Source organism: Erpetoichthys calabaricus, chromosome 6 (assembly GCF_900747795.2).
Source record: "Erpetoichthys calabaricus chromosome 6, fErpCal1.3, whole genome shotgun sequence".
NCBI classification, from domain to species: domain Eukaryota; kingdom Metazoa; phylum Chordata; class Cladistia; order Polypteriformes; family Polypteridae; genus Erpetoichthys; species Erpetoichthys calabaricus.
Window position 1 is genome coordinate 74,782,071 of NC_041399.2, and position 27,773 is coordinate 74,809,843.

General features: G+C 39.0%; 1 protein-coding gene across 6 annotated transcripts in view; it reads right to left on the reverse strand.

Annotated features, from left to right (window-relative positions):
- The window catches only part of LOC114653411 (microtubule cross-linking factor 1), a 236,441-nt gene that overhangs the window by 195,519 nt on the left and 13,149 nt on the right, over positions 1-27,773 (reverse strand). For all 6 annotated transcript variants that reach the window (XM_051928734.1, XM_028803708.2, XM_028803712.2 and 3 more), the window contains exon 2: positions 3,777-3,998. In XM_051928734.1, coding sequence (XP_051784694.1) covers positions 3,777-3,998 — 222 coding nt within the window. The remainder of the gene's footprint in view (positions 1-3,776; positions 3,999-27,773) is intronic.

Sequence of the window (27,773 nt, forward strand, 5' to 3'; positions counted from 1 at the left end):
ATAACTTTGGATCATTTTCACTATAATATTAGAGTGTTTTTTTCTGTTGATCAGTTGCAAGAAGGATAAATGAAACCCACTGTGATTCAATGTTTTATAAAAATGAAATGTAAACACTTCCAAGTGAGTAAAAACGTTTTATAGGCACTGTATCTGCAGTAAAATAGCTCAAACAATAGAAAATAGTATAATAGTAAACTCATTTACTTAGTATATCCCTAAAATACAGATTGGTTACTGCGTGGTTTGTATTGCATAGTATACACATATACTGGATAGATTATCAGATCATTAAAGTATTTTGCTTACTGCAAACAGTTAATTTCTTGAAATTAACTGCTTCCTAGTTTCACTATGAATTTTCAAGTTCAAAACAAAAATAAAGTTGGAGCACAGCACAACTTCCTCCCTTAAAGCCTTTATGAATAGAGTTTGGCTGCTATTTAAGTTTTACTTCTTAACAGCATGACAAGAATAGTACGGTAGCAACTCCACAAAGACAGAGAGACTGTAACAGGATTCCAACTCTTAAGAACACTTAATAAATGAAGTTCATGCTTAAAGACAAACTTCCCATAGTTCCTTTTATGGTTTATTTATAAAAACAATAGTACTCTAGACTGGCATCTTAAATTCAATCTAATATTATATTTTCTTTCCATGACAACTGAACAAAAATATATTTTAAATAAAGACTGAAAGTAGTTTATTTTCACAATTCTAAAGCAAAACAATAACATGATTTCCAACTGTCTTCCCTTGTGAAAATAGTGCAAAAATATTTCCTTATATTCAGTTGTGTAAGTGCTATTTCTCCTTACACAGATTTGTTGACCTTTGATCTTAACACTTCTGCTGAAAATAATCCATCCTGTCATTTCTGAACCCATAAAGAAATTGAGCCTACAGTGGATGTAGCCTTTCCGGCAGCATAAGGTGCAAGGCAGAAAAAAGAAGTTAGAAAATATACAAGTGGAGTAACATTTAAGCGCATTGGAGGACTGTGCAGGGACTGTAGCCCACTTTGGACTGAGTTCTGTCAGTAGCTTCTGTGATCTTCTCAATCCATTTCAAGGTTTTGAAGGCCAAGGGCTTTCTCACAAGGCTGAAAACAAACCTGGACATGACCGCTCTCAAACACACACGCACACACACCCCACAATTTGCAATTGCCAATTAAGATAACAAAAAAAAAAAGCTTTTAAAGTTAATCCCTTCTTTGCTTGAACATGTCTGGCCATTGAAATATTTTATAAAATGGGACTTGCAAAGTTATTCAGTTACAACAAATGTTAGGGAATAACAGAAGTGAATGACAAATTTTATTTCAGCCAGTGACCATTATAGATATCAGGTGAATGTGTCACTCTAATGGTAAATTTTAGTGTGACCAGATTTTCAAAGACCCAAATCTGAACACTTGTGTAGCATATATGCCCATGCAGAAAGGCCATCCTCAATTGTTTAATGACTGCTTTATTTCATCATCATCAGAGACAAATTAGTGCATAAGGGAAAAAAATTGCAGTCCCATGCTTGCTCAAGAAGCCAGTGACAACAAGTAACTTCTTGTTAATGGGGATCTGTTTGCTGTCAATAGTGGCTATTGGAGGTGAAAAAAAATGGAAAGTACACAAGATAGTTTACTGCTTTAGCTTGATAGTGGTTATACCATTTCATACTTGAAGTCACACAAAATATTTCTGCATTTTCAAGACTGAGGAGTTTGCAAATTCACCAATGCTTTTCAATGGCAGATTTAAAAAATTTAAAACGGTATACAGTGTGATCTTCTCAAAATATCACAACAAATTTCTTTAAAGAAGAAGTCTTTACAAGTCAAGTCAAGTTGGGGAGCATGCACTGGTACAGTGTGTTGCCACACCCTCAACACAACGAAACAACTTGGGATCCCGGTTTGCAACCCCCCAGGCAGACACGCGGTCCAGTCCCACCCTCCGGAAATGACCCTCTATCTGCCGCAGCCAAGTGTTATGTGGGCAACCCCTTGGCCTGGTGCAGCCACTCGGGTCCCCAACAATGAGGATCTTACGAGCCGGATCACACTCGGGGAAACGTGCCACATGGCCATAGTGCCATAACTGAAGCTCCCTCACAATGCAGGCAATGTGCCTAATTCGGAACTCCATGACCAACCGCTCGTTTGACACAAAGTCAAACCAACAATACCCAATGATTTTCCGGACAGACAAAGTACCAAAGGAGTCCAGTCTTCGTCTCAGGTCACTGGATAGCGTCTATATCGTGCAACCATATAGCAAGACAAGAAGCACCAGGACTCTAAGGACTTCGACCTTCATCCTTTTGCACAGATATCGGGAGCGCCACACATCCCTTTCCAGCGACCTCATGACCCCTACATGCTCTCCCAATCCATCAACTGACTTCATAGGAAGAGTCACCAGAGACATGAATGTCACTGCTAAGGTAAGTAAACCTCTCGACAAGGTCGACACTCTCGCCCCAGACAGACACACTGCTGATGGCTGTGCTCAAGAGGTCATTAAAGGCCTGGATCTTGGTTTTTATCCAGGATACATGCAAGCCACAGACACTCAAGACTCCTCACTCAGTCTCTCGAGCGTCCCAATCAGAGCCTCCATTGACTCCACAAAGATCACAGCATCGTCAGCAAAGTCAAGATCCATGAATCTTTCTTCACCAACAGATGCCCCACAGCCGCTGGACCCCATGACCTTGCCCAACACCCAGTCCATACAAGCATTGAACAGAGTAGGAGCAAGAACACACCCCTGACGAACCCCAGACTCAACTGGGAAAAACGCAGAGGTTCTGCCTCCACTCTGCACAGCACTCACAATACCAGTGTACAGGCCGACCAAGAAGTATGCTACATTTTAACAAAATTCATCCATGGGGCTCTAAGTTTTTTCATGCAGACAAACCAACAGACAGAAAAACAGAGCTACTGCAATACATGCTTTGTGCATTATATGCGAACGTACCTAAAAAACTTAGGATAGGGTGCCAATTGGTGCAAGTCATTTTAGCATTGTCTACCAGTGAAACATCTTTTTTCAATTTACATTAACCTCTTCACTCAATCACTTGGCTCAAATGTTCTGTTCACAGTGAGCACAAACCAAAGTCACGACAGAGTGCATGTTTAATGAATGAAGATAAAATCTGAATACAAAAGTTTCTTATTTCCCAACACTGTATTTATTAAACATGCAACACCGTCTTACACCAGTTAACTGAACCAATACTTCTGGTTGCCCATTAGTCATAAATATGTTCTGAGATTTTTCAGGTAAGGAAGACTGAAGTTTCAAAGTAGGACTGTTATACTCGGTAATCATGGCACTGAAGAGCTGCAATGTTTTACTAGTTAATTAGTGAATGTAAGTTAAAATTTCACCATACTTTTTACACAGGATAATAATGACCCTATACACCTTTAAAACCACACAATTATAAAATACTATCTAGATTTAACAGAAGCATATATAGTTTGACCCAAGTAAAAAATGTGAAATACATGATCTTCAGCCTGGTTAGATTACAAAAAAAAGTATGTCAGATGAACATGCAAAAACAGAAGAAAAAGGAGTGCTGTATCATCATCGATAGATTTTTAAAATACTTTGTGTGCCTTGTCTGATACTACGCAAATTTTGAAAAACAGCATGTGTTTACAAATAGTGATTTTTATCAATCATGTTCATTTTAGAGTCGCTAATTAGTGACATGCTTTTTGGAGTTTCATTCATTCCAACTGTATGTTAAATTACCTTTAGGTCTTGCTCCAAGCTTCTAATGAGCTCTCCGTCAACTTGACCCTGCGCAACCTTCATGCTTTTCTGTTCTGCTTTTCTTAAGCGGTATTGCAGAATTCGGCAGTTCTTATTGGCCCTATCCAATTCCCGGCGAAGTTCCTGAAGTTGGTAAACATCTTCCTCCAAATAGCTGTCCCGCATCTCCTCCATCTCAGCTCGTAGCTCATCCACTTCATCCTAGAGGGAAAGAAATTTTTTTTAAAAATCAGTGAGACATTGTAGGAAATTTTCAAGTCTTTTTTCTAAATTCCCCATTTACTAAGGATGTTTGTTGCTGCAATTACTAAAAAGATAATGGAGGAAAAAAAAGTTTGTTTTGTTCACTGTATGTATACACATTCAGACATTGGTTTTCCTCAGTGCACAACCCTAGGGACATGCAGATTCGGTTAATGTGCGATTCCAAATTGGCCCCCGGGTGGTGGTGGGTGTGTCTGGGTTCTGCAATCAATTGGCTTGTGGCACAGGCCTGGTTCATGACTTGGTCTGGTGATATCAGGGGTACAGTCCACCTTCTTATGATCTTAAACTGGATTGAGAATGTATGAACATACTGTATTTATGATTTTATACTATTTATTGCTAAATGTTCCCGTTTATGTTTAAACTCTACAGGAATACTCTACCCAAACTGTTATTTATGTTGCTTGACCTATGTAGATTGTAGGGATGACCTAGAAAAAAATAATACTCTCCTGTTTTCACGCAGAATAAAAATAAAGATTCTGATATAATAAGTACAATGGTGACTAACACTGGACAACAGCAAAAAATATGAAAAACTCCATGATAAGAAAAAAAACAAAACACTCGCATTACATGTCGCATAACCCACATGTGACGTTATCCAGTCAGAAGCTCACCACATCCCAAACATGTATATTTTAACTAAAATATTATTAAATAAACCACTACCCAGAAATGCTCTCTTGAATGAAAATGAAACACAATCAGATGCGCCCAAGCATTTGAATTGAGGACCCGCCTCCCCGCCTAATTCATTGGTCAGTAGTCCAGCCCAGCAACTCATTGGCTAACATTTCTCATCAATCTGTTTTTTTGAACTTGGGGTTTGGAGCCAAAGCCTGTTTTGCCAACATCTGGTGCAGTCAGATGTCAGAGTTTACTCACTCATAGTGTTCCAACTTAGAGATGGAGAGGGAATTGAGGAGAGAATTAGAGTACCTGGAGAAGCACCAACACAGACACAGACCATGCAAGCTTTATACAGGCAGTCAATGGGGTGGGATTCAAATCCACTCTCCTAGAACCATGAGGGAGCAGTGCTATTGTGCCACCACACTATTCAAATCAGACGCACACTAAAGACAGATCATGCTTAATAATTGTGGAAAATATTAGTTAATTAATTAGGGTGACAAGGTGATGCAGAAATTAGAGCAAGTATGTCCTGGGTTAGTTCTTTCTTTTTTCCCCCAATATAGCAAGGATGAATAAACACCAGCATCCCTGCAGAATAAACAAGCTTGAAAATGTTATGGTATTATTTTTGAATTCATATATTTATACGATGGACTCTTTAACCAGAAAAACACTACACTTCTCTAGCAAAAAGCTTTCCAATCCCATTCCTGAGTGACCTCTTTGGCTGTAGCTTTTTGTTCCACCTAGTTTCACAATCAGAAAGTTTTTAACCGCATTATTGTTTAAATAGTTGGGATTTTTTTATTCTCCGATTCTGCATTTAGTAAACAGCAGCAGTGTGATATTTACATTCATAAGAAAAGCTAGAAGTATTCAGAGTTTTAACTTCTGATCTCTTAGTTATTTTCTGTGCAGCTTGAAAACTACAGCTTTTTCTAAACACAGAATAACAGAAGGGAAAAAAGACGAACAATGACATCAGTATGAGTTAAAATGACTCACTGGTAGTGAAACTGATTGAAACAAAAACCTGCAGCCACAGGATTCCCCTAGGACTGGTGCTGGAGACAACTGTTCTAGCACATCAACAAAAGCATATTCATTCACACTAACATTTTGCAGGCCTATTTGTTTCTATACAGGGTCACTTGGGGGGAATTTGATACCAATAGAAAAAAGCTCACGACAAGAACCAAACCTGGAGGATCTATCACAAATAACACTCACTTATAGCTTGGAAATGTTCTAACCTAAAGATCTCTTTGATGGAAAACATGTTCCTTGTCCATATTTTAGATAAACAGTCTATGTTTTTCTCCTTTCTATTTTCATTCATTCATTCTCAGCTTCTAGGGCATATGTCTGCCCCATGGTTCAACATCACTGGATGACATATTGAAACAGCTTAGCTATTAGCTAACCAAACAAGCCTGAAGGACTGAATGGTCTCTCATTTGTTAAATTCGTAACATGACACATCACCTTACATTGTTCCAGAAAACAGGACTCCTATAAACCCAAATGTCTATGCTGTGCTGTTTCCACTCCAAATTCACACATTCATATCAAAACTCTAAAGAGAAGTGATGCAATACAAACACAGTCATACCATGATTTAGAAATTAGTGACACAAAAACAATGCTCTGCCCTGCCACAGCAAAATATAAATATATATGAGTAAGTAGAGTGGACACCTTGCTGGTTTTACAATAAAAATAATCAAGAGTAACCAATTAAAAGGTGGAACACAGCACAATCTGCACAGCCTGAAAGGAGGCAGCCACAGGGAGGCCTGGTAGAGAAGTTTAAATACCTGAATGGTAGAAACAAAAGATCAACTGTTTGTAAGGATTCTTTTAAGAAATGGAGAACAAGCCGAGTAAAAGAAATTTCAAAAATAGTGACATGAATATTTGGTGCGGGGAATAATTAAACTGTGTAGTTCAGAATCTGGAGATGCATTGGAAAAGCAACAGTAAACTTTATTAAGCAGCTCTTTGTTAAGGTGAAGGTAAGGTGACCTACAGGTCTCAGGGTGAACCCATTTTTTCTTTAGACACTTGGACCACAACTAGCAGGTCAGAATTTGCAATCATCCACAGTCAAACTCTCCTAACTCCACTTCAACTCCCTGTGGCCCTGAAGCCTATCATGACAGCATCAGGGGCAAAGCAGGAACCAACCATGGACCATCGGCCTATCATTTATACAAGGCCAGTTTAAACTCACCAATTAAACCAACATGCTTGTCTTTGTGATGTGGGAGAGAAAATCCACACTGACTTTGGGTAGAACAAGCAAACTTCACAGAGAAAAAAACCAGGCCAGGATTCAGACATAATTTAATGGGGAAAAAGGGGTTCAGAAAATGAAAAAATGGGAAGTGTTGAGTTTTTTTGTGGACTTGAAAGAGTTTTCTTCATAAACAGCATGTGTTGTTTTTTAGAACATCAATTAAGTCCTGTGTGCTTTCATGCGATAGATGATCCACCAAGCATTTCATAAACAAACACATAAGCCAGGCACAAACAAAGCATTAGAAGATTTATGATTTATACTCTATCAAGATTTTTTTTTTATGTCTTTCATCAGTCACTTTCTCAGCAGCTGAAATTATTCCAGCCTACTGTGTGCCTTGATGTTCAATCAGTTCATGGTGTTTTGTGCAAACCTATCTAGGCCAGTGATTCCCAAGATTAATCCTACTTTTAGATAAATCCCTTTGTTGATTAGACAGCAGCATCACCCAGCAGTCACCATTTTATACTTTAAAAATGACAGAAAATTGGATGGTAGAAACAGTTAAAGATTTGTGATATGTCCATCCATCCATCCATCCACTCATTTCCTGTTCCTGCTCAATCCCGTCTAGAGCTGTGGAAAGGCACTGAGCGGAAGGTCAGAAGCAACCAGCAATGACCACCTCAGCCACACTTATAAACACATTCACTCATATAGATGGTAAATTACCCACACAAACCAAAACACCCATCACAATAAATGATTTTTCCAGTGATTTTCAGTTGCAGACTTCATGTTAGCAAGTCGGGGGAAGTTTGTAGCCCACTTCCATGACTGACAGTTGTGTAGTTTGACATGCCCAGTGACTCAGTCCCACCAATCTGCAATTTGCTAGACGTGCATTACATGCAAAGCACTCGGCCACACAGAAACGGAAGAAGAGTGTGTTTTGGACCTGATAAACAGAAGAGAGGGTCATCTGTCTGATGTTTATGTACCACAACAGAATGGGGAAAAAAATGAAGGGCTGAGGTTGTGATTAAACACACCATACCTGAAAAGCATTCATATATGTGATCAGGCAGCACATTATTGGTGGTCAAAAAAACGAGTGAGCTCGCAATACTTTGGAAACTCATCACGAAGGCATGCACTTCATCATCCCCTGTGAATCCTAGTCTTGTAATCTGACATCTTCAAGAGACAAGATGAGCAACTGGAGTCATCATCTTCAACTCCCTGTCAAGCAGGACGCCAGGTTAAACTAACTAGTATGACTTTGGAATTCTGGGAGAAAACTGGAGCACCAGAGAAAAACCCAACACACTCAATGACCAAGAGAGAGAACCAAACCCAGGACATGGGAGCTGTGAAGAAGGACTTCTAACTATTGAACTATGAAATTTATGTAATAATTTGTAAGAAGATTCTTTTGGGTGCATTTGAGGATGAGTTGGCACTGAATTACTTGCTCATCTGCAGGGTATATTGAAAGTTTTTGTGGGACTGTTAAAAAAAAAAAATTAACTGTTGTCCAACGCGTGCCTTATGGGGTCTTGTTACAGAGAACACAGACAGACGACTAAGGGGGATGCACAGTGTCTAACCTCCCTTCCATGTCTGCCTTAAGAGTGGAGAAAGACGCCTCAGAAGAGTCGTGAAATCCCTTCCCCCCTAAAAGACACCACCAACAGAAGAAAGTGTTCAGTTTGAAGCAGCATCTGCAGCAAGTAGATCTGTTCTTCTTTAAGCCAAGCGTGGCACACTGCGATAGCTCGAGGATTTGTCCTTTTTTCACCTTGTGAAAAAAATTGTGAAAAAAATATATATATATATATATATATATTTTTTTTTTTTTTTTTTTTTTATAATTTTCTCTCCCCATCTTTATTTTATTTTCTTTGCCTTTGGGACCTAAACACTCATAACATGTCTTTTGTCCATTTAGGAACCAAACACAAGTAAATGAATTCCCAAGAATAAAATTTATGAACTGACAGTATGTTAAAAGTGAGAGGGTGTTCATGCTCAGCTTCATAAGTGCAGAAAGGGCAATCCAGAGTAGTGGAACACCCATCCATCCATCCATTTTCCAACCCGCTGAATCCGAACACAGGGTCACAGGGGTCTGCTGGAGCCAATCCCAGCCAACACAGGGCGCAAGGCAGGGAACCAATCCCAGGTAGGGCGCCAACCCACCGCAGAGTAGTAGAACAACCGTCCCCAAAAATCAGATCTGGAGAGCCAACATCTGCTCCCAGCAAACTTCTTATTCAGGACATCAAAATCCGTTTTTAATGGGGTTCCTTGAATGGTGTAGTTATTTCCTTTGTTTTGATATTTGTGTAAAGCTGGCATAGCCCAAAGAGTTTGCTTTATTCAAAAAAAATCTATCCTTTTTTCAAAATTCAAGGGTTTAAAACAAAAAAAGGTGATTAGCTATTAACAACATAGCCATATTTGCTTTTTAACACACTTAATCTGCTTTCCTTAAACTACTCTTTACAATTAAACATAAATATTATTGTCATTATGAAAACAAATTGTTTTAATGCACCTTTCAAGGGGTCCAAATCTGAAGAAGCAGGGTGGGAACTGAATAGTGGGGGACGCTCCATGACTATAACAGATATGTTGTCACACAATAACAGGACACCTTGTGAGATTTACAGTATGCTAATCTTGATTATTATCTGTTGTAAATGACACCACATACAGTAGGTAGCTTCTATGTAGGCTATAATCTCAACTGCACGGGTCCTACTCTTTATTAACTGTCATGCTAGGACCAAAAAAGTGAACAAAGCCCTTAATGATAGGCTGACTGCTGACCCAAAATCCCCTGTGTGAGGCTGTGTTGGAGTCCTCTAATTGAGTGAAATTCCACGTAGAGCATCTGCCCACCTTATACCTGATGCTGAAGATGCAGTCAGCGAGTTAGATAATGAGCAGTGCAGTCTGTGAACATACCACTCTTCTTCATACGTGTTTTGTAAATTTCCCTCACACATGGTCGGGCCACACAAAATCAAAGTTTACAATTAAAATGATGACATGTTTAGTCCTGCTCTTAGAAAATTGGGAAAACACAAAACCATCAAGCACCAGGTGCACAGCAGACTGGAGTCTAGAAACCAAGATTTTCTAGCTTTATTATGGCAGAAGACAGCTGACCCAAAGGCTAATTGTTTTGGTGGCGAGAAGTAGCAGATTGTCTGGGTGAATCATCCTCAAGGGTGCCTAGCATAAGAGGCCAATGTGTACAAATGTCACAGCGTTAAACAACGTTCTGCCTCATTATACTGATGACATGCAAATCAGGGCCTTTCAGCCCCTAGCCCTGGGAGAGCAAATTCGCCAGCTGTCAATTTTCATTTTAAAGAATTAAATAATCAGATATTAACGTCTCCATTTTAAAGCGTGGATTAGTTACGCACATGTTTCCCCTTTCATTTAATCAGTTACTCACAAATGCACAATTGGGGGGTTGGGTTTTTCTTCTTCATTCAGCAGTGCTGCAGCTCCAGAGTCCCCGGATTCAAATTTCAGAGTGCTCACTGTCTGTGGGCCCCCCATGCTTGTGTGTTTATTTTTTTCTCTAGGTAATCCAAATCCCCCCTGCAAAACCTAACACTCATGTCTTGGGGAACAGCTAATCTAAATTGGCCACAATGGGGTGGACTGATGCCCTGTCCAGGGTTTGTTCCTGCTTTAGGCCCAGTTCTAACAGGATAACCTCCAGTACCCACAATCCTGAACTGGATAGAGGAAATGTAAGGAATACATAAATGAATCAATAAATAAACTAAATCAAAAAAGGCTGTGTGCGAGAAAGAGGTAAGTTTCCTCTAAAGACTACACTTTACTTCTTTCTTAATTAGCTTAAATAGTACATTAGAAATAAACAACCAGAATTTCAAAAATAAAGACTGCTCAGTAATTGAATAGTATACTGTATATCCAGTATATTCTAGATTATTGTAAAATGTATTTTGCCAGATTCAATGCTCTAGCTTTTGTGTTACCCCAAGATTCAATGATCGAACAAAAGTCTTACTGGGTAGGCAAGTAAATATGTGCGGTCCCTCTTTATCAATCAGATACTACACGCTGAACATTCTATGTGCTAGAATGCTACAACTTGGCGTACACTATTCACAATGTTACATTATACCTCAGTGTATGTACCCACGTAGAGAGAGCTCTCTGTGAGTGAATGCATTATACATGTCAGCACGAAAGAATTTGTTTGCATTAAAGTTAACTTGGCTACTACCTGCAATGCAAGCACCTCACAACAGTCAGTCAATAGTCAGTAAGAGTCATCACACCATAAGAATACATTCTGGAAGAAACAATAGTTTTTCCACAATAACATCTGCACTATTTCAGGTCCAGGTCCCCAGCCAGGGGTAATTGTTTGAAATTAGTGGACGGTTCTAAAATATAGGACTTGGCACCCTTGACTAGTTAAATGCAAGACAAAACAAGCAAAAGCAATACGGATCGGTAGCTATACTAGAACCAGGGGCAAGGACAGCAACAGGTACGCGGATTTGTTTTTACTATTAAATAAAGTTATATATTTTAATATATTTTTACTTATCATGGTGCCTTAGAGAGCCGATGTGCTGCTTGTTGGTTGGACGTTCATATAAGAATTTCACTGAACATTAGAAAAATGTTTGACAAGAGCAGGCCATTCAGCCCAACAAAGCCCACCAATCCTACCCACATAATTTCTCGAAAATAACATCCAAGTCAGGTAAATGTATTTTGCACACATGACATTACTACTACACTACTACTTAAAGCAACACCTTGTTTGTACTCATACTTATGAGCATAGATATGGCTTTTAATTCTGGCTTCTTATTAACACAGAGATCAAAACATTTTCCTCTGGGCTCAACACCAGTGCCACAAACCACAGATGTCAACCTGTACCATAATTCAAAGCCAATCACGTCACTCGATTTCCAATATGAATTATAGAAGGTGCAAAAGTAGTACCCTTTGACTGTACTAGTCCAGAGAAGAAAGACTGAATCCAGGACTTATGAGGTTTGAATTGTGAGGAATGACTGGATCAACTTCGGCAAACTAAGATGATAAGGTGACATGACTAAAGGTTTTTAAATTATGAAAGGAAATTAGCACAGTTGCTACTTTCATTTAAGTCCTTTAACAAGAACAAGTGGATACACATGGAAACTTGTCAAGGGTAGACTTGACTTCACACAAAGAACCACTTGCCGATGGAATATATGACCAAGTAGCATAGTAGAAAGTGGTGCTTTAGGGATATTTCAGCTCAGGTCCCTCCTCTGGCCATATTTGTGTCTTGTTTTGTTCTTTTTAGTTTCCTTGGTTTTGTTACATTTATCGATCTTTAAGTTTCTATGCATCTGTGTAACTTTTCGAATGTACCATGTGTACCATTTGTGGGTGGACTGCCTTGAGCCTTAATAAGAGTGGGTCAACCCTCCATCCCTTGTGGATCATTGTAAAAGCGCTCTCTGTATGGCGAGTTCTCGTTTTTATTTTTGTGCTTTGGGGATTTTTCTGAATTTTCTGAACCTGTGCTCTGTTGTTTTGACTTTGTCTCTATCTTTGCCGATTTAGTATCCCGCCATTCAAAGAATCCTAGGGTCTTATTTAATTCAATTAATACGGCCATTCACCCTCACTCTGCGATGGGATTAAATAGCACTGTTCATTCATGTAAGCAGTTTCTATCATTCTTTGTCAGCAAAACTGATACTATATGCCGTGGCATTGTTCACACTGAATATAAACTTCCTACTGTTAATCATGACATTGTCTTAGAATCCTTTGATCTAGTCTCACTTTCACAGCTAAAAAGAACTATTGACACCCTTAAACCAGTTTCCAGCCCCCTCGATATTGTACCACCATGTCTCTTAGTGGAAGCCTTTGATGTGTTGGGCCCACCCTTACTAGCCATTATCAATGATTCTATTAGTTCGGGGGTGTGCTCTCATTTTTTAAACATGCTGCAGTCCGTCCCCGTCTAAAAATGGCAGAATTAGATCCTGGAGTTTTAGCCAATTTTCGTCCAATTTCCCAACTGCCATTTCTGGCTAAAATTCTAGAAAGAATTATTTATAATCAATTGGTCGATCATCTTAACTCCAATAATTTATTTGAGATCTACCAATCTAGCTTTAGGCGTTATCATGTTGTTGAAACAGCACTCCTGAAAGTGTTCAACGACATCTCTCTTATTACTGACTCAGGTGATGCGGCAGTCCTTCTCTTTCTTGACCTGTCCGCTGCCTTTGACACTATTGACCATGAAATAATGCTGATGCAGCTTGAATATCTTGTTGGGCTTAAAGGGGCTGCTCTTAACTGGTTCAGGTCGTATTTAACTGGTAGACACTTTTCAGTGACTTTTAATTCCTCTTTTCTTCTACTGCTCCTCTTAAATATGGTGTTCCTCAGGGATCCATTTTGGGTCCTATTTTATTCTCTATATATCCTCACCCTATTGGAGCAATTTTTAGGAAATTTAACATTTATTTTCACTGCTATGCTGATGATACTCAGGTTTATATTCCTTTCTTTTCACTGCCATGCTGATGATACACAGGTTTATATTCCTGTCTGCAACTCTACAACAAATCAACTCCACAACTGTCTGTCTGAACTAAGATCCTGGATGGCTAATAATTTTCTTGATCTAAATCAAAATAAAACGGAGGTGCTTATAGTGGGTCCATCAGCTAAAGCCCAAATTGGTCTTGGACTTCTCGGCTCTTTCTCTGTCTTTTCCAAACCTCAAGTCCGCAATCTTGGTGTTACCTTTGATAGTAACCTCTCTTTTGAGAAACAAGTAAATTCTGTAGTCAAGAATTGCTTTTTCCAACTTTGTCTATTAGTTAAGATCAAGCCTTTTTTATCTTCTAGGGATCTTGAGAAAGCTACACATGCTTTTATTTTTTCTCGCCTCGATTACTGCAACTCGCCGTATTCTGGGATAAACAAATCTCTGATTAACTGGTTACAGCTGGTCCAAAATGCTGCCGTTCGCTTTCTGGTTGGGGCAAGAAAGTAGGACTCTGTTTCTCCTATTTTAGCTTCTTTACACTGGCTGCCTGTCAGTTTTCGAATTGATTTTAAAATCTTGCTGCTAGTTTTTAAATCTTTACATGGGCTTGCTCCTGCCTATTTATCTGAATTGCGTGTTTTACACCAACGATCCAGAGTGCTTAGATCTTTTGGTCAGTTGTCTCTGGTTGTCCCTCGTACCAAGTGTAAAACCAAGGGGGACAGGGCTTTTGCAGCTGCTGCTCCTCGCCTGTGGAACTCTTTACCTCATCACATAAAGGAGTCGTCTACAATTCAACTGTTCAAAACAAGATTAAAAACTCATTTCTATTCACTTGCATTCCGTGACCTTCAGTAATACTGATGGTTTCCTCTTTGTGATTATATAACATCACTTCTATTTATTATGTATCTTAATTTATGTTCATATATTTTATTTCTATTTATGTTTTTATGTCGTTTTGTTTTTCTTTTATTCTATTATTGTAAAGCACTTTGGCCACAGCATTACTATGTTGTTTTTTAAATGTGCTATATAAATAAATTGACATTGACATTTTGGATTGGGATTGCCTTTTCCAGGCTTTGCCTCTTTGTCTTTTGTGCTCTGGAGCTTCACTGTTTGACAGTCTTTTTCATGAAATAAATCTTTATTTTAGCTGTTTTTGCCCTGGTTACTAAGCAGATTTTGATGGTTTTCTTCTATATTGGGCATTTTTGGATTTTTTTTTAGGACTTTCAAGCTTTGACACTTTGAAGTATCATAACAGACTCTATGTCATTTTACAAAAAAATAGACGAACAGGATTAGAAAGCTTTACTAAAATGAATGTAAAATTCTTGTCAAATTTGTTCTGTGGTAAGAAGGTTTATAAAATAGAGAGAAAAATGGATGATAGGATCGATGAGCATGATCATTATTTACAATTAATTTATATAAATTGTAAAATGGCAAAAACAAGTAGTAGGGGAAGAGATTCTATTACATATCAGAGAAAGAAAGAAGAAAAAAAAGACATGGGTGGAATTTGTTAAATTGTCGTCTGCCACTACTTCACTTTATTAATGCAATGCTACCACATCTACGTATACCGTACAGTTGACCCCCGCGAAGTCACGGCTCAGAGTTCACGGCCACAGTCATTTGCGGATTTTTCCTTGGAACCTAACTAATAATTGTTTGCCGACACCACAAATATCCTCCACAATTTTTATATGGCATTTTTTGTGGCAATACTGTACTGTAGAGAGAACACAAAGCAACCATAGAGGAAAACGTGGCTTGGGATGGTGAAATACCCCTGTACTCAGAGGCGAGAGGTTTGAAAGTAGCCAATCTGAGAGCGTTATTAATTACTCCTTGCTGCGGATTGGCTGCTGCCCTGTGACACATCTCCGGCAGATGCAGCCCAGCATTCCCGCATCATAACAGTTTACTGCGTGTAGCTATCAAGTGTTTTTCTTTTAATTCTTCTTAAAGCCCTAATATGCTGCCCAAGCACCTGAAGAAGAGACCCCACCCGAGGTTCTGCAAAATTCGCAGGTGCTCTAGAAATGTAACCCCTGCGAATTTCAGGGGTCAACTGTATATTCTTTATCTAAACCTCTTAATGCCAATTCTTACTCCCATGGTATCAATTTTGAGTCAGCAGTGCATTTTTGAAATACAAGAGCAAAACTAGAGGATCGGCAGGAAAAAAAACCCTAAATACACACTGAAAAATGATGTACACTGCATGCATGCAGCACCCATGACCAGGAATGGACCCCAGTCTCCTGGATTTCTTAATACTATTGCCTCACTACCACATCGTCACCCACACAACAAAAAGTGGATGAGAAAGGCTTAAAATATACTAACCTAACAAACATCTCTTTTACATTTTATAACAACTGTGACGTTTGTACTAATGCACACCCGTGTCTGCAAGGCATGCACTAGATATCCGTGACACAGAACAAGTGAGCAAAACAAGACAGTAACAAAATAAGTTAATCCCTAAATGGAATGGGGAAACAGTAAACTAAAACAACTTCACTGATGATGAATGTATGGCCATTGCCCAAAGCATAAGGAAATGCAACAGAAATATTAATTTTCAAATATTCTAACAATGTATCCTTTGTCATCTGCAGGAGGAGCACATTTCAAACTTCTATAAAAGAGGTGCTTTTAAAGTTTTAAGAAAGGTGTAGTATCTCAAATGTGTGCAAGGTCCTCATCTATTGATGTAGCAAACAACCGACAATTTAGGATGACCTACAAAAAATATACAATTTATCAAGCAGCATATAAAGGATTATTTATGAACTGAACCAAATTTTGAAAGAAATTACAAATCAGCCTTCTGTTTGTGGAGGACAGATAAACATACTAACAGTGTGTTCTCTTTCTCACTTTTCACTCCTGCAATGCCAACCTCAAAAGATGAAGATCAGGAGGAGGATGAGGAGGACATTCAGGAAATTAAAGTAAAAAGAAAAGCTTGGCGTTCCAAAATTTTAAGCGAGTGCTCAAATCATAAGAAATGTTCTGCAATTCTAAATGCTTTTGCATGGTAGGACACCAGTGGAAATTAAGAAGAAGCATATTTAAGGCTAAAGCCAGACGTACATCTTTACTTCCAAGATCTGCTGGAATCTGGAAAACTACTGAATCATGTAGCTGAAACATGAAATCTTTAAGAAGTATCTGGATGAGATACTGGGACAGTTCAACGATTAGCTAAACAAACAACCTTGAAGGACTGAATGCTTGGCTCTCACTTGTCTAATTAGTTGTGTTCTCATGTGTTTTTGACCATAAAATATGCATTTTATGAGCCATACTCTACCCGTACCCTTAGCTCCAGATACTACAGGATATCCACTGCAGGTATAACCAGACAAGCTCCCAGTAACCACAAATTATCTTTGGTCTTACAAATACTTCACATTATACTCATGGATAGTATAATGGCACTGTTCACTCTTACCTCAAAGATTCAGTGACATCCATTCAAATCACAGCCTTTTCACTATCTGTGTGAAGTTTGCATGTTCTCCCTGTGCCCACATTATTTTTTATTTCTGGGTAACCTGCTTTTCCTCTCATATGCTGAAGATGTACCCATTCAGTTACATGGCAATTATATCCTGATTTGGTTTAAGAGAGTATGCACACCAGCACACCATCAACAGTTGTTTCCCATCATGTCCCTGATGCTGAAATTAGTTTAAGAGAGATCAATAAATGAAAGGATGTATAGGTTTGTTTAACATTAGTAAAAACATTCTCATAAAAGGATGAACTGGGCTAACAGGGTTAAGTGTTTGGCTGACACCGACCTTCACAGAAGATAGGAGAGTTATACATCATCGTGCATGTTTCACAAGTCCAGCCACTGCTTATATCTAAAACTAAGAATTTTCGTAAATTCAGTTGTGCACATGCCAGCACAAGATGTCCAGATCCAACCATGTCCCTTTGCTCTTGTCGAAGAATTTGTTTTAAAGTAACAGATGGGTTCCACTCTACTAATTCCCTTTATAATTTTAAACAAGTCAATCATGTCACTTTTTAACCTCCATTTAAACTGAGAAGGTTCAGCTGTTTCAGTTACTTCTCATAGTTCACACCTCTTCATCCTGGAATCAGCATAGTCGTTACCCTATGGACTTTCTCTAGTGCTATTTCTTTTTTGCAAATTGAGACCAAAACTACACACAATGCTCCAGGTGAGGCCTTACTAGTGAGTTGTATAACTTATGCACAACCTCCCTTGATGTGTACTTTACATATCGTGGTATATAACCTAATATCCTATGAGCCTTCTTGATTGCTTCAGTACACTATCTGGAGTGCAGACCTCTCTAATTGATAGTCAGCATTCGGGAGCACCATACCTTTTATACCAATAACTCACTGAACAGGTAATATGTTTTAATAATTTATAATGACTGTTGCTGCAAATAAAATCTTCTTTAGAACATTCTAGACGAAAAACAGGCCATTTGGCCGAACAAAGCTCACCAGTCCTATCCATTTATTTCTTCCAAAAAAACATCAAGTCGAGTTTTGAAAGTCCCTAAAGTCTTACTGTCTACCACACTACTGAGTAGCTTATTCCAAGTGTCTGTCGTTCTTTGTGTAAAGAAAAATTTCCTAATGTTTGTGCGAAATTTACCCTTAACAAGTTTCCAACTGTGTCACTGTGGTCTTGAAGAACTCATTCACTTTACTAATTCCCTTCATAATTTTAAACACTTCAATCATGTCACCTCTTAATCTTCTTTTGCTTAAACTGCATAGGCTCAGCTCTTTTAATCTTTCCTTATAATTCATCCCCTGTAGCCCTGTAATCAGCCTAGTCGCTCTTCTCTGGACCTTTTCTAGTGCTGCTATGTCCTTTTTGTAGCCTAGAGACCAAAACTGCACATAGTACTCAAGATGAAGCCTCACCAGTGCATTATAAAGGTTGGGCATAACCTCCTTGGACTTGTACTCCACACATTGTGCTATTTCACCTAACATTCTGTTAGCCTTCTTAACACTGTCGGGAAGTCGATAGCTTCACAATGACTCCTGAATCCTTCTTATAAGGTGTACTCCCAATTTTCCGACCGCCCATTGTCTATTCAAACCTAACAGTTTTACTTCCTATGTGTAATACTTTACAATTACGGACATTAAATTTCATCTGCAACAAATCTGCCCAAGCCTGTATACTGTCCCAAGTCCTTCTGTAATGATTCAACGGATTCCAAATTATCTGCTAATCCACCTATCTTGGTATCATTTGCAAACTTAACCAGCTTGTTACTTATTATTCCTATCTAAATAATTTATTTATATTAAAAATAACAGCGGCCCTAGCACTGGCCCCTGTGGAACACCACTCCTAACATCAGCCAATTCTGAAGAGTTTCCTCGCACCATCGCCCTCTGCTTCCTGTATCTGAGCAAATTCTGCACCAATCTAAAAACATCACCCTGAACTGAAACTTCTTTTAATTTGATGCCCAACCTCTCATGTGGCACCTTATCAAATGTTTTCTGAAAGTCCAGATAAATAATATCATATGCTCCACTTTGATCATATCCTTTTGTTGCCTCCTCATTAGAATTCCAGCATGTTAGTAAAACACCTCTTCTGAACCCATGCTGACTGTTCCTAATAACTCCTGTCCTTGCCAGGTGTTGCTCAATCTTATCCTTAATAATTCCTTCCATTAATTTTCCTGTGATGCATGTTAAGCTTACTAAAACTTGCTTCAGTTTAGCGACATTTACACTACAAAAACAAGACAAAGTCAACCAAACCCCCAATTTAATTCATGCATTTTCTGGACTAACTTTTTACAATGCAGAAAGTTGCAATTTCCTCTAAGAGAATGACATGATAAGGGGAACCACCTTAAAGGGGAATCAAATCCACCACAGGACAAATGCACTGATCCATACTATGCTTATTTAGATATCCCATTAACCCTAACATGTACATCTGGCGACTTCATACAGTATATATGGTCACTAGCCTACAACTGAACAAACATTCCTAGAGTAAAGAGGTAGCAACATTAAACACTGTGCCTCATAAAAAAGCTAAATATTACTAATTCGACCCAATTAACTGCAAACACACTATTACTGATTTACTTGGACCACTTTGTCTATTACCGTTCTCTCAGTGGAGCAAGAAACTCTACATAAAGAACAGCCAAAATGCTGGAACTAACTTGAGTATTCATTGAAAATATGCAAATAGGGAAAAGCAGTAATTTCCACACAGCTGGTGACCAAACAAAGGTAGCAGAACTAACCAGCATTGATCTATCAATCGATAGATAGATGGTACTTTTTTGTCCTAAGGGGGAAATTTAGCCTTTAAAGAAACTCAAGAAATATTATAATAAAAATAACAAAAAATACATCAAACACACACATGAATTAAAAAAAATCAGAAGACAAAACATCTGATTTGGCTAAAGAAAAACAGAGCAGTCACAGTGAGTCACTTTAAAGGTGCATTGCTGTAGGTATGAAACAGCCCCACTAGTGTTGAACAATTTGTTGGCTAAAAGAACTTTAGATTACTTTGATCCAGCTATTACTGTACAAAGGGTTAATAAGAAAGAAGAGTGCATATTTTTTAACAATGCAATGAATACTAAGTCAATGTTAAAAACAGAACCACCCTGGAGGAAACTTAAAGTCTTCATCATTTACTAAAGAGTACAAGCAGACATTAAGTTACTACCGTACAGTTCATGTAATTTCAAGTAATTTTAAGCATTTCCCTCACTCTAATAAATGGCCTAATGTTTATGCAAGAGTGCCATTGATATACTCTCAGACTGCATTGCCTCAATGTAAAAAATCTGGAAACAACGTTCACAAATCGATAAAGTGAATATTGTCTTCCTTTTCTGAATGTTTCCTTTTAAAATTCCCAGACTCTGCCAGGAGAAGGAACTGACCACATTTCCTTCATCTCTGTGGATGACTGCCCACAGTGTGTTTGAGGAGGTTGCTGGTATTGTCAAGATAATGAGCACAAATGTAACAACATACCTTATTTCTTTCTGATGATGTGAACAAATGCCAGGCAATGCTAATTTTTTTGCCAAAAGATAGTGTAGTCCGTGCAAGTTTATAAAGGAATTATAGCACTACTGTGTCAAATGGCAATTCAAACCCAGATCTGATTCACAGGCAACATTTCTCAGCTCTTGCTATCTCAAAGTATAAATAACATATTAAATTTTATTAAATAGTCATTGTGTGTCTGAAGAAACAAAGACATTAAATATTGCATTTCTAGTAGGCCTACTGATCTTATAAAAATCAATATTTACATATTGATGCCTCATACATTTTTATAATTGATTGCAAAGATTGCTTTGGCTTCGATCTACTCATCCTCAGACTTCCATATTTAGCTTCTATATAACAGAGATTTGTTAATTTTTTTTGTAGTGTACTGATTTATGGGAAAGAATAGACGAGAGCTGTCTTAATCTAACTTGTTGGTAAAGAAAACATTAGTTGGATCAGTTTTATTTCAAAATGTCATGGCAGGAACTGAAAACACCTGACATGACCACATTGTCAGTCGATTTACTTTCCAAGAGTTACAATCAAGTTGGAAAATACAGAGGGTCGATAATTAACCTGTCAACCCCATGAAGCCTAACCACCAAAATTCTTGAAAGTCCTTGAAATTAAACCCCTTATAATATAAATGACTCGCTGCCCATTACAGAGTATACACGAAAATAGTGTAGCAAAGTGCAGAAAGCTCTTCAGAGACTGGACAGGACTAGACTGTCAACTGGCAAGGAAGAGAAGTACAGTACATCCTTTAAATCTGGAGAATTTGAGAAAGAGGGCAGGAGTTTTCATACAAAATAAATACATCAAAAACTCATGCAGGATTAAGGACTTGGCTGCATAGAGTATCACTTCAATAATAATGAAGAGTGTGATGGCAATTGCAAATACCATGTGTGGTGGACGGCCTGGACCCATGCCCGGCCGGGACGCCCCTTTGTCACTAGATCCGGGGGAGCAGCCATGGGAGCCACGCTACGTCCCTCGGAACCTTTGTTGGCAGCCCCCCTGGGTTGCGATGGTGCCACTTTTGTGGAACACCACAGCTCATCTTGGTTGGGCTCCGTGGCTTCCACCAAGGGGAGCTGCATAGAGCTGCACGGCTTAAGAAGCCCGTCTGGGCGGGAGCGCAGCCAGAAGTTGGTCAACGAGCACATGCAGCACTTACGGGTGGGCTATAAGAGGAGCCTGCAGCCACTGCTCAGGGCGCCAGAGTCGGGAGGAGAAGGACAAAGCTGCCCGTGGAGGAAGAGGAGGAAGAAGAAGAAGAAGAAAAAGAACAAGAAGAAGAGTTGTGGTGTTTCTGATTTTGTGTGCTTTGGGACTGTGTTGTGTCTGTGGGTACGAGGAAGGCGTAGCCCACAGACGAAGAAAAATGAAAACCTTTTTATTGATTTATACGTGTGCCTCTGTTAGAAGTCTGTGTCGGGTCGATGTCTATAAAGCGCCTTTGCCACACATGATAGTGTTGAAGTTATGTATGTCTTGTTACCTATTTGTATTTCTTATTTATTGTGGTCCATAAAAACATGAATGTGAAGTCGTCAGCCTTGTTAGGCTCTTAGGGTATGCTGTTGCTGTTTATTATTGTTGATCAAACAAATCCATGATGAGAGGTCCATGGCAAAGTGCAGTTTTTGAATAAGTAGTTGCGACCCACAATGTGATCAGGTGCAGGTGTAGGCGAGCCTGCTTCGCTCCAGGGTTGGTTGAGGTGCATGGCTGAATGTGCACTCACATGCAAGATAATCAGTCGAGTGTCTCATTCACACCTCAGAGGGGGCAGATTATAACACTGGCACCAAATCAGGCCATATAAAAAAAGCCTGCACAACAGATAGGAAAATGTTCAGGAGAAAGAAGCACAATGGAAACAAAAGTGCCATGAGAGCAGTATCAGGTGGTGAAGCAGGACGAGCCAGCATGTTAGCGAATGAGAGGCAGCGTAGTCATTAGCCCCACTGAGGAACAATGGATCGGCGCTCTAGGGACACATCTCGCCTGCTGATTATTCTTAAAGGAGCGGGTGCAATTGCGGCGGAGTTCTCCCCAGGGATCTGAGGTATACCAGGGAAAGAGAAAGAACACAGCAGGACAACTAACCTGAGCGGTCTGGCCAACACCAATTGAGGCAGCCAAGAAGGGGGCCATTGGTGAGGACCATGGCTGGTGGAGTCTCCAGCGGCTGAGTGAGTTATGGGTGAGCCGGGGAGAGTGAGTGGGAGTTGTGCTGTGCTGTCTGGGATCAGAGGAGGAACAGAAAGAACCCGATGACTGTGTATGGTTTTACTCGGACTTTAACTCACAAACTGTCACCATTTTTTATGGATCATTTATTTATTTGTGGATTGACTTATTGAATCACTGCACCAATTGAACATTAATTTGTTGAAGTTTTAATACAAGCACTGACACTTATGCACCAACCACTTGCTGAATGTATGTGTTGTTATTTGCCTGGCTCATCTCAGTACATGACTATGGACAGTTACAGGTTCAAGAGGCTCCTGGATAAGACGAGAGAGTGTGGAGCCAAAACAGAACATCGCATCCATTACAGCAAAAAAACCGATAGCATTGCTATTGAGGTGATTTCAATTCACAGCAGTCAGTGAGAGTATAGTATGTAGGAGATGATGGGGGAAAGTCTAGATCAGCATGCACTTTAAAAGCAGTTGGCTTTAAGAGGAAATGGATCAGAGCAGAGCTTGCAGCAGTTTTTCCATCCTCACTCGAAAAAGTGTACGCGTCACAAAAGGGTGTGATGCTGCGCAGACATTTGCAGAGTCTGTATAACCTAACTGTTAGCATTCTCCGTAGCTATTATTTTGTAGAGTCCACAGTACCAGATTAAGATTTCAGTGTTCAACTAACATTTGAGCACGAACAGAACACCTCCGATTACCAGAGGATATTTTGCACACTGGTTATAAACAATATAACAGCAAAACCAAAATTGGGAGCACAGACTTGCAGACAAAGTAATGGTCATATCAAATCCTTAAAATGGATTATTTCGTTTATATTTTTAGAGATTTCACTTGCAAAATTCAGAGGACTACCTAACCTAAAATATACAAAGTTCATAGAAAGAAAACAACAAAATGGCAGCTGTGACATCTGTTGTGGCTTGGCAATGACAGATTTTCGCAAGCCTTGCTGATTACACTATCACTGCGCAACACTTTGGACATAGACAGGTAATGAAAAAATTTTAAAAATGTACATATTAAAAGCAAATAATAAAAAATAGCATAAAACCACTGCCCCCATCCCTCCAGATTCTGAATGGAGCATTCATTTTCATTAGGTGACACTTCTTATTTATTTATTTTTAACATGTTCATTCCAAATATATTTTATAGAAATTTGAGGGCAATTAGCAAAGTAAATCTCATAAGCTTGTCTGGTGGTTTGTTCAGACAAGTATTTACTATAGCTCCATAAATGATACATAACAGAGTGCAAGACTGGAATGAACATTTGAAGCCATCTTCCCTGTAGGTATACAAATTTCAGTTCTCTTTGTCACTTTAATCTAAACAAATTACAAAGGACTGAAAAGGGTTATTCAACAGAAATCTAAGATGACGTTTAATTTAATGTGTTTATTATTTTGGACACATAAAGTCAGGGCTGTCCAGTGGTGCAGTGTTTAGTGGTCTTACTACCAGCCCAGACCCTGCATTTGAGAAGTTTGCATGCTCTCCCCAGGTTTCCTGCTACATCCCAAAAATATGTGTATTTGGTCTGAATCATTTCAGTATAAAAAAGTATCAAAGAGTGTGTGACTGAGCCCTGCAATGGCCAGTGTGGGTAACCCCAAATTTGATGATGCAGGTATGAGGAACACCTGCTTTTATTTATTTACTTTTACTAAATTCACCCCACGTTTATTTTGTTAAATACAGTAATCCCTCGCTATATCGCGCTTCGCCTTTCGCGGCTTCACTCCATCGCAGATTTTATATGTAAGCATATTTAAATATATATCGCGGATTTTTTGCTGGTTCGCGGATTTCTGCGGACAATGGGTCTTTTAATTTCTGGTACATGCTTCCTCAGTTGGTTTGCCCAGTTGATTTCATACAAGGGACGCTATTGGCAGATGGCTGAGAAGCTACCCAACTTACTTTTCTCTCTCTCTTGCGCTGACTTTCTCTGATCCTGACGTAGGGGGATTGAGCAGGGGGGCTGTTCGCACACCTAGACGATACGGACGCTCGTCTAAAAATGCTGAAAGATTATCTTCACGTTGCTATCTTCTGTGCAGCTGCTTCCTGAAACGACATGCTACACGGTGCTTCGCATACTTAAAAGCTCGAAGGGCATGTATTGATTTTTGATTGAAAAACAAACTCTGTCTCTCTCTATCTCTCTATCTCTCTCTTTCTCTGCTCCTGACGGAGGGGGTGTGAGCTGCCGCCTTCAACAGCTTTGTGCCGCGGTGCTTCGCATACTTAAAAGCCAAACAGCCCTATTGATTTGTTTGCTTTTCTCTATCTCTCCGACAGTCACTGCTCCTGACGCGCACTCCTTTGAAGAGGAAGATATGTTTGCATTCTTTTAATTGTGAGACGGAACTGTCATCTCTGTCTTGTCATGGAGCACAGTTTAAACTTTTGAAAAAGAGACAAATGTTTGTTTGCAGTGTTTGAATAACGTTCCTGTCTCTCTACAACCTCCTGTGTTTCTGCGCAAATCTGTGACCCAAGCATGACAATATAAAAATAACCATATAAACATATGGTTTCTACTTCGCGGATTTTCTTATTTCGCGGGTGGCTCTGGAACGCAACCCCCGCGATGGAGGAGGGATTACTGTATATTTATTTGTTCAGACACTATTAAGAAAATTCTTCACAAAACCAGAGTGGAATTGGTTATGACAAAAATGCATCTTCTAACTTAAAGTACTTCCTAAATTTCTTTCACTTTGAGCACCTTACACTTCTGAGATAAAACGCCATTATAGATCTAAGCATGCCACCAGTTAGAAGAGGTACAGTAGATTCTGGGCTACTTCAGCCCTTTGAGGAGACCCACAAAGCCCACTTTAGTTTGCAGCCAAACAAGCATGCTGCTTGAAACATGGGTTACCGAGCTATCTGAAGAAGCCCTCTCTGAATACAAGCAGAATACTATTGCCTATCACATTCAGCACAGATTTCTTTTAAACCAAATAAATAGTGGGAACACAGCTGGCTGGCGGAATAGTATTGTGCACCACCTATTGTTTCTATTCATGCATCTGGTCACAATCAGCTGTTACAGAGTCTTCAGGGACCAGGCCTCTCGGACGCCGAATGGCATTCTGCTCACCTCCAATAACAAAGCATGAAATCAATTATTTCAAGCATTGTCTATGCACGGCACATTCTTTAATTGTTTCCTTGACATCTTTCACCAACTGCCTGCTCCCAGGCCGCTTTGGTTTCAGCATTTTAGACATAGCTTGCCAGTCACAAAAAAAAAAAAAAAAAAAAAAATGGGTGCCACCAATCTGAAATTTTGTGATGTTTAATTGTCAGGCTTTTCTCAACTTCGATGGTGTCTCCTAGGCACCTTTTTTGGGCTATCTGGCAATACTGTACTGCTTTTATTTACTGCAATACATCCCTCGATTGCTTCCAATTGGTAGACTTTCCCTCAAATTTCTTTGGCCAGTGCTAATTAATCATGCAATACAAGATAAATATATGGTAATTTGTACCTCTAGTAATTAGGTAGTTTATCAATAAAATGTGATGTACAAATGAATTTTATTATAGTATATTGTATTTAAAATGAACATCTTTCTTTTTAATTGTACTAAATAATTTCATTTTCTTTTGTCTATTTAAATAAAAAAACACAACACTAAATTTCTCTTTCAGCTACAAGGCTATAGGGATCTGGAATATCTTCTAAACAAATCCATATTTATGTAATATAAAATATTTTTATTCTGAACCTTGTTGACTTGTTTTCCAATTAGACAGTCGTTCACTCAGCCTTGGTCTCTAAAAGGTCACGACAACATGGAGCCTATTGCTACGGTAACTCATATGAAAAAAGTCAGCATGAAAGGGAAGCCAGGCAAGCCTATGCACACAGCCACTGGGCCCAATAAGCAAGTTTTTGTATTGTTTTCAGATCATTTTAAATCACTCACCAATTTTTTTTTTTTTAATCCAAGGTCATTTGCGATATAATTGGTTCTACTTGTTTTGTTATTCCAATTGGAGCTTTGGCAAGTGAAGCGACTTGCTCAAGGTCACACAGTGCCGGAAAGCAAGATTGGTTTCCACAACTGAAAAGCCTGAAGTCAAAAGCCTTAACCACTACACCACATTGCCAGTCTAATACAACACACTGCCTCAGTCCCTCAATACATTATTTTGTACATACATTCATTCTCTAAACCCACTTATCCAAGGCAGGGTCCCGAGGAAGCTGGAGCCTATACCAACAAGCAATAGGTACAAGGTGGGAACAATCCCTGGACAGAGTGCACACCCATCACAGTGTGAACAATAATAATAAACATCCACCTCAATAAAAGGAGAAGCGTTTGTGTATTTGTGGGTCTATCCAGTCGTCATATCTGTCATATGCCACTTGGTATGGAAAAAGCAGTGCTAACATTTGTGATGCACCATTTGTTGGAATGAAAAATGCATTTTATTACTATACTGTATGGGTTACAAAATACATTCTAATTGATGGTGCACTGCAAACATTTACACTGAATATGCAGAGGTCGATATTGATTACTTAGATCTCAACTCGTCTTTGCTCCCAACCTCTCCTATCTCTCCTTAAGTGGGTAGCACAGTTAATTCTACAATAATGCAATCAATATTTCTTGTATATAGCCCCTTCAAGACAATGTGCAATAACAGACACTTAATCACACAGTCCAAAGACAGCCATGCCAGGGTTAATGGCTCTTCCTAAAATGTTCACTGAGATAGGAAGGCTCTTTGAATCATGGGAAATGCTCCCAGTTACCCTCAGGCATTGCATGGGGAAAATGTATAAGTAATAAATAAGTGAATATAGATCAATCTACATGTCTCATGTGAAACCTAATAATAACAGTAGGTTTGAATAAAGAAGTATATTTTACCTTGCTCGAAGAAATAATGGATATTTAAAAATTCCTAACCATATTACT